The sequence below is a fragment of the Dendrobium catenatum genome, unplaced genomic scaffold, assembly GCF_001605985.2.
Source record: "Dendrobium catenatum unplaced genomic scaffold, ASM160598v2 fragScaff_scaffold_699, whole genome shotgun sequence".
NCBI classification, from domain to species: Eukaryota; Viridiplantae; Streptophyta; class Magnoliopsida; order Asparagales; family Orchidaceae; genus Dendrobium; species Dendrobium catenatum.
Genome location: NW_021319161.1, coordinates 1,030,030 through 1,038,380, shown reverse-complemented (window position 1 = coordinate 1,038,380; position 8,351 = coordinate 1,030,030). Strand labels below are relative to the sequence as shown.

The 8,351-nt window shown below is 42.7% G+C and overlaps 1 protein-coding gene across 2 annotated transcripts in view; it reads left to right on the top strand.

The window, feature by feature from the left end:
* Nucleotides 1-7,722, top strand: part of LOC110094320 (golgin-84) — a 45,396-nt gene extending 37,674 nt beyond the window's left edge. Inside the window, exons 18-21 of one of the 2 annotated variants that reach the window (XM_020819525.2) lie at nucleotides 6,563-6,608; nucleotides 6,683-6,781; nucleotides 7,031-7,075; nucleotides 7,326-7,722. In XM_020819525.2, coding sequence (XP_020675184.1) covers nucleotides 6,563-6,608; nucleotides 6,683-6,781; nucleotides 7,031-7,075; nucleotides 7,326-7,394 — 259 coding nt within the window. In that variant the 3' untranslated portion in view covers nucleotides 7,395-7,722. The remainder of the gene's footprint in view (nucleotides 1-6,562; nucleotides 6,609-6,682; nucleotides 6,782-7,030; nucleotides 7,076-7,325) is intronic. The other variant, XM_020819526.2, reaches the window with a different exon arrangement.
* Nucleotides 7,723-8,351: the final 629 nt, after the last annotated feature.

The following is an 8,351-nucleotide window of genomic DNA, read 5'->3' as shown; positions in this document are numbered from 1 at the left end:
GGCTTCTCTCTCTCTCTCTCTCTCTCTCTCTCTCTCTCTGTTGGAAGCAACGACGGCGGGATGTGGAGGTGGCTCGGGATGTGGTCGGACAGCTCGGGAGATCCTGTCAGGGTCGGGACGGAGCTCGGCTAGAGGCGTCGGCACAGGGAAATGGAGGAGGAGACGTTAGAGCTTTGGCTGTGGCTTGGAGTCGAGAAAGACTCTGATCGGAGGAGGGAGGAGAAGATCGGAACTATGAGGGATTTCAGTTGTGGGCTTAGGAGGTCGGAAGCAGCTACGGGAGTCAAAGAGCTTGCGAACTGGAATAGCCCCGAAGGCTTCGTTCGCTTGGGTATTTAATGACGTGAGAAGGAGCGAAATCAAGGCCGTCGTCGCAGGTTTTGTGGAGGTTTTGACGTGAGCGGCGCCGAACCTACAGCTCCTCGGCGGAATTTCAGTAGGAATTTCAGAGAGCTGAACTGAGTCGTCTTATACGAGGTATGTCGGATTTTCTTCCTAATTTTTTGGGATTTGGCTTAGTTTTTTTTTTTGTTCTCTATCTGTTGGTCAACAGAACTCAAGTATTTCCTATCAAATTGGTATCAGAGCATGTCTCGTGACCGGTGGAGTGCTGATTTCAACGAATCCCAGCAGCATTTTTTTCGCTTCAAATAGGAAAAAGTTGCTGATTTTTACTCCAAAATCCTATTTTTGTGAATCTACAAATGCCAAATTTTGATGGCAGCCAAAAAAGTGGATGCCTTGGAAGAAAGACTTGAAGGGGAGATGAATCAAATGAAAACGACGGTGGAGGAAAGGATATCTTCCATGAAGGGACAAGTCGCCGACCTCCAAGAGATGATGAAGAAAATGCTCGAGATTCAAAATCAAACAGCGGCTTCAATGGCAAAAGGGATGGAAGGAAAGAGTAAGAATTCTGAAATCCGTAGGGTGGAAGATGAGGTGGAGATCGTGGAAGGAGAAGGAAGAAGACCTCATATGGAGACTTTTTCAGAGGGAAGAAAGAGGAGGATTTGAGGAACGCCAGGAGGGATACTACGACCGTCGCGGATTTTGAAGAAAGAAAGGGGGATTTTGAAGGGAGTTGGGGCTATGGTAGAGCAAGGGAAGACCGGGAAAACTGGGGTGCACCTAGCACTTGGGAGAGGGGAAACTATGGAAGAATTAGGGGAAATGTTGGAGACCAGAAGGTGAGAAAGTTGAAAATGCCCATATTTGAAGGAGAAGATGCGTATGGGTGGATTTACAAGGTAGAGCGGTACTTCGCCGTTAATGGGTTGATAGAGGAGGAGAAGATGACAGCAGCGGGATTGCACTTGGAAGGGAAAGCCCTGTCGTGGTTTCAGTGGAGAGACCAGAGGAGGCCGATCAGGAACTGGAGGGAATTCAAAGACTGCATAATAGAGCGTTTCCAAACCGATCGGGGAGTAGACTTCTATGAGCAGTTCTTTGCTCTGACACAGGAGGGATCAGTAGCAGATTACCGGGAGCAGTTTGAGCACTTAGCTAGCAGGGTGGAGCGCCTCTCAGATATAGTATTGGAGGAAAATTTCATGCAAGGGTTGAAGGCAGAGATCCGAGTAGCAGTGAAGGTTTTGATGCCCCGTGACTTGGGGGAGGCCATGAAGTTGGCCCAACTGGTGGAAAATCAGAGGAATTTGGAGAGGGGAGCCGGGAGTAGCAGCACTGGGGGTACTTACAGGATGACGACCACTAATCTAGCACCTAAAGGTCCTACAACAGGAGGGAGCCGAGAGGCCACCAAGGAGAAGACAAGAGGGAGCTGGGGAAATTTCAAGCGACTGACGGAGAAAGAGATGCAGGAGAAGAGGGCTAAGGGGTTGTGCTTCAGATGCGATGAAAATTACATGCCAGGGCATCGGTGCAAGGACCGAACTCTTCAGGTTCTCATCGTCTGTGATGACGAGGAAACTGAGGAGGGAGGTGAGGAGGACATAGAGGAAGAGATGGAGGATAAGCTACACTTGGATCTGGTTGAGGTTTCCCTGAACTCAGTGGTGGGATTCACCACGAATCACACCATGAAGGTGAAGGGAGAGATAGAGGACATGGAGGTTGTGGTTCTGATTGATAGTGGGGCCACTCACAATTTCATTTCCACCCAGGTCGTCGACCAACTGGGAGTGAGATTGGTGGACACCGGCTGTTACGGAGTGATGATGGGCACGGGGAAGGTGGAGAAAGGCCAGGGGATTTGCAGAGGAGTGCGACTGATGATCTAAGGGATACAAGTAAGGGAAGACTTTCTTCCATTAGAGTTTGGGAGCACAGACGTCATCCTGGGGATGAAGTGGTTGCAAACTTTGGGAAACACCAAAGTGAGTTGGGGAGCACTCACGATGGAGTTGACGGTGGATGGAAGGAAGGTAGTGATTAAGGGAGATGCGGGGCTTTCCAAATCCCTGGTATCTCTTAAAACGATGGTGCAAGACATTCAGTTAGCGGGCGGAGGGTATTTGGTGGAGCTGCACAGTTTGGAGGGAGAGAGATTGGAGGAGGGAGGAGACCTACCCCTCTCCATTCAGCTGTTGATTCAGCAGTTTCAAGAGGTGTTTCAGCCACCTCAGGGATTGCCACCGCAGAGGGAGCAGGAGCATGCCATCGTGTTGAAGGAGGGAGTGGCGCCCATCAGTGTACGATCTTATCGCTACCCTCAGTTCCAGACCGATGAAATAGAAAGGTTGATTAGAGAGATGCGCTGGAGGCAAAGATCATCAAACCTAGCATCAGTCCTTTCTCTAGCCCCATTCTATTGGTGGAAAAGAAGGATGGCAGCTGACATTTTTGTGTGGACTACAGAGCACTCAACAAGAAAACTGTACCTGACAAATTTCCAATACCAGTCATTGACGAGCTGTTAGATGAATTGAGTGGGACCGTGATCTTTAGCAAGATAGACTTGAAATCAGGTTACCATCAAATCCGAATGAAGGAGGATGTACCCAAGACTGCCTTTAGAACTCATGAAGGACATTATGAGTTTCTGGTGATGCCTTTTGGTCTCACCAAATGCCCCTGCTACTTTCCAGGCCCTTATGAATAAGGTTTTCAAACCTTATCTCAGACGATTTGTTTTGGTATTCTTTGACGACATCCTGGTCTACAGCAGGACAGAGGAGGAGCACTGGGAGCATTTGAAAAGAGTATTAGAGGTACTGCAGGAGCACCAGCTGAGGGCTAATTTAAAAAAAATGCTTCTTTGCACATGCCAGTGTAGAGTACTTAGGTCATGTGGTATCAAAAGAAGGGGTGGCAGTAGATCAGTCCAAAATTGAGGCCTTGCTAAAGTGGCCAGTGCCGAAAAATCTGAAGGAACTGAGAGGATTTTTTACTACAGGAGGTTCGTTAAGGGGTATAGCTCCATAGCATGGCCACTCACTGAGCAGTTGAAGAAGGACGGGTTCTTATGGGGGGAGGCAGCCACATAAGCATTTGAGAGCTTGAAGAAGATGATTACTATGGTGCCAGTCCTAGCTTTGCCAGATTTCACTCAGACCTTCATTGTGGAGACAAATGTATTAGGGTACGGGATGGGTGCAGTGCTCATGCAGAGTCGTAGGCCCATTGCCTATTTCAGCCAGGTATTGACTGCTAGAGCCCGGCTGAAATCAGTTTATGAGAGAGAATTAATGGCCATCATGTTGGCCATCAAGAAGTGGCGGCCCTACCTCCTTGGGAGACATTTTATTGTCAGAACAGATTAGCGAAGCTTGAAATTCCTGCTAGAACAACGAATGGTGATAGAGGAGCATCAAAGGTGGCTGTCCAAGTTACTCGGGTATGACTTTGAGATCCAGTATAGGCTTGGAGTGGAGAACAAGACGGCAGATGCCTTGTCCAGATGCATGGGGGAGCTGCAGACAGTGGCACTATCTATTCCGTTGATGCTGAACTGGGAGGCCATCAGAGAGGAAAGTGCTAGAGATGAAGGTTTGGAAAAGATCAGGTCAGATTTACTGAAAGAAGAGGGTAGCCACCCAGGGTATTCATTGGAGGGAGATAAACTACTATATCAGGGAAAATTTGTGATGCCTCGAACCTCGATCCACATCCCAAACTTACCCCAGGAGTTTCATGGAAGCGCAGTGGGGGGTCATTCAGGCATTCAGAAGACATACAGAAGACTAGCGGCGGAACTGTATTAGAAGGGGATGCGTAAAGATGTAGAGGAAATGGTCGCCAGATGTGAGATCTGTCAAAGAAATAAGTACCTAGCTATGTCACCAGGAGGACTACTACAGCCGTTAGCTCTACCGGGCAGAGTGTGGGAGGAGATATCTATGGATTTTATAGATGGGTTGCCCCGCTCAGAGGGGTTTATGGTGATCTTGGTGGTGGTGGACAGGTTAAGCAAGTATGCACATTTCATTCCCCTTCGACACCCCTACACAGCAGTGACAGTGGTTTCAGCTTTCATCAGGGAGGTGGTCAGGTTACATGGAGTACCCGAGGCGATCGTATCAGACAGAGACAATGTATTCCTCAGCCATTTTTGGAGAGAGTTGTTTAGACTGCTGGGGACAGTTCTAAAGAAGAGTACAACTTACCACCCACAGACGAATGGCCAAACGGAAGTAGTCAACAGGAGCTTGGAGACATACCTGAGATGCTTTGTGTCAGAGACACCCAAGCTATGGGTTAAGTGGTTATCATGGGCGGAGTACTGGTATAACACATTTTTTCATTTTGCTTCACAAATGATCCCATTCAAGGTGTTGTACGGATGGGATCCCCCACACTTGGTGCACTTTGGGAGTAGCAGTACTCTCGTTTCTTCAGTACAGGAATACTTGGAGGAGAGGGATCGAGTGCTAGAGGAGTTGAAGAAGCATTTACTGAGAGCTCAGCAAATTATGAAGAAACAAGCGGATGGGCATAGGAAGGACATTCAGTTTAAAGAGGGGGAGAAGGTGTTCTTGAAACTTCGACCATATAGGCAGAGAATAGTTGCCCACAGAAGGAATGAAAAGCTGTCTCCAAGGTACTATGGGCCTTATGAAGTGATGGAGATGATTGGGGCGGCGGCATATCGACTGAAATTACCACCATCGGCGATGATACACCCGGTTTTTCATGTCTTTCAGTTGAGGAAGGCCATCGGTGACTACACAACCAACCCCGATCTACCTGCAACACTTACCGAGGATTTAGAAGTGGTTTTGGAACCCTTAGAGCTAATGGGAGTGCGCCAGAAAGATGATGGAACTAAGGAAATGTTGATCCAATGGAAGAACCTTCCTGACTACGAGGCCACGTGGGAGCCATACGAGAGGACGAAACAACAGTTTTCGAATTTTCACCTTGAGGACAAGGTGGTTCTTTAGGAGGGCGGTAATGTACGCCTATGCTGGCTGAACTGGCCCAACCGGTTCAACAATTCTATAAGAGGCGGAAGTAGCCCGCCTCCTTCCTCCCTTTCCACCTATTAGGTGGGCCCCATCCAACAAATAATTTTCAAAAGGGAAAAGGGTGGGGCGGCTCAAGCTTTGGGAGGGAAAATTAATTAGGAAACAATTTGTATTAAAGTGCATGAGGGAATTAGGGAGTTTTTCATGTTTTGATTAATTGGGAATTAGGGTTTCTTGGTGCGAGGGCTCTAGACTCTCTTGTCTAGAGATTTGGGAGAGATGATCCTCCTCTCGAATTGAGGATCACTTGTATCTTGCTTTCGTGTGTGCTTTGATTTATTTCTTTGATTGCAAACTATCATTTTGTGGCTGATTTCGCCCAGATTTTGCGTTATTCTCGCTGTTTTCTTCCAATTAGTGATAGGTTTGCTTGCGAACTCAAGTATTCCCTTAGGGTTACTTGTGAACCAAGTATTTCCTATTAGAATTCATGCATTCTATACTTCCTCGTTTGAATGTGTGGATTAGCAAGATATGGCTGGCCCATTTTATCTTTTTTCAGACTAGGGAACCCAAGTTATACTTCACCCACAACAACAACAACAATAGGCCTTTATCCTACTATATGGGTTCGGCTACATGAATCATTTTTCTTCATTGTGTCCTATTAAAAGTCAAAATTCTCATCTATATTTAAAAGAAATGACATTTCTAATATTTCCTAACCGAGTCATCGGAAGGCCTTCATTTTATGTGACCAAATCATGCAAGGTGACTCTATCTAATCTTATCTTCCACTAGAGCTACTCCAACCTTTTCATGTATGTACTCATTTTGTATCTTGTCTCTAAGAGTAAAGCCACTTATCCACCTAAGCATCCTCATTTCATCTATTTTCATTAGTTTTTACTTCTCGCCATTATGTCATTTTCCTAGAATCTTTATTTAGCTTAGGAAACCTGGAAATAGAAAGTGCATTTAAAAGTCGTAAAATTGTTCCAAGCAATAGAATTAACTGATCATTTATCAACAAAACCACAGCTTTTTTTTAAAAGTCAATTTCCTTTTTTTTTAATTATTATTATTTTTTTAAGCATCAAATAAGATCAGTCAATTTCCTGCTTTTTTTTCCCTTAACTGGTGATTCAAATTAACTCTAAATATTTTCTATCGTACCGGTTTCTGACCTGCAGGCCTCTTCCATTACACCATAGACATATGGCTACAGCAAGCATACAGGTTTCTAATATTCAGTTCCTCTTAGTTATTTTATGTTTTTTTCTCGTCTAATACTGCCCAATGTGACTCTCTAGCTACAAAGAGCGGCAATTCTTTTGGACTCTGGCGCTGTTAAAGCCACTCGATTTTTGTGGCGGTATCCAGTTGCTCGTGTGTTGCTACTGTTTTACTTGGTTAGAATGACCTTTTTTACAAATGTTTGGCACTACTATTGAATAGGGAAAAAAATTGGGTGAGGATAATCTGATCAAATTTTTATCATTATGAATTTTAAAATCTTTGAACTTGCTTTGAGGTGAGTCTAATATAATAGTTGATTGATAATCCATATTTTACACAAATTTGATAAATTTTGGTTAGCATATCCCCACCCAATTTTCCTATGAATAATTGATATGACACTGATTATTTTATATTTGCAGGTATTTGTGCATCTGTTCTTGATGTACTTGTTGCATCGCCTTCAGGTATATAGATTTTTGGGCGGTTAAAAGTATTGGGATATATTGATCATTTTGGTGTCAAAATAGTTTTATAGTCATAAAATTCCTTTTGAGATTAATGCAATATATGATTAATTAATAAAAAATTATATTGCACTCATCTAAAAGCAAATCCAATGAATATGAAGTCCATTATGACCCAAATCAGTTCAAGATATCCCAATCAAAATATTTGTTTATGTAAGCTAATAACTTAGTACCTACTGATGAACAGGCACAGGCAGAGGATTTCTCAAGAGAAGTTGCAGCATCCATGGGCTTAGCCAATTCAGTCCTGCCATAGTTTGTCTTATCTTCATGTGACGGTAGTGCCTGTCCTTACCTCTTGTAAATGTTTTTGTTATTGTGTCAAGCTGTCATATATTTTTATTTTTATTTTTCTATTCTTTTTCGTTTTTCTTCATGGAAATATATATATGGAAAAAAAAGTGAGCAGAAAGAAATATATAGGAACTGTTATTTTTATTTTATTGGCCTTCTAATTGCTTGTTTCTTAATGATGTTTGCTTATGTGCTTTCTTGTTGCTGCGAGTTGCCCTAATATGCTGGAACAGCAGCTAATGAGAACATATCTCCAAGCATTGAAAATGCAACTAATTACCCTTTTTTTCTTTGTTAGATGTCTGAAGTTTGGCCTCCATGTCTGTTGCATGAAAAGAAATTATAGTAAGCCAAACTGGAGGGTGATATATGCTCATATTAGTTTTAGAATATTTTGGAGCATACAAAATTATAAATTTTTAAGTGAAATTTTGAAAAAAAAAATTTAAAATTGCAACTTGGTCCACTAATGATTAGGGTTGTAAACGAATCGATTGTTCGACAAATTATTTGAGGCTGCCTTAATTATAACTTGTGTATGGTCTTTTAATTAAGTAATTAAAGAAATTTGATTATTTTTTAAATATTTTATATTTTAATAAATAAGTTTGAATAATTATATAGTCAGCTCGTTTATGTTCATTAACAATATCATCTAACGCTAATGAATATGTTTGATAAAAAGCTCGATTCTTGTTCGATATGAAATTTGTGTGAAATTTTGTTAAATGTTTGATTTAAGAGATTTTAAAATACATAACACTCAAAATAATTTAAAATACATATTTAATATCCAAACTGTTATATTTATTAATATACCACATAAAATCTTTGTTTTTATCTTTTAAAACAATCTGTTAAGCCCTCGTTAGAAATTCACATACCATCTTTTGTTCGTTCGTATGAGGATTGTCTTCCC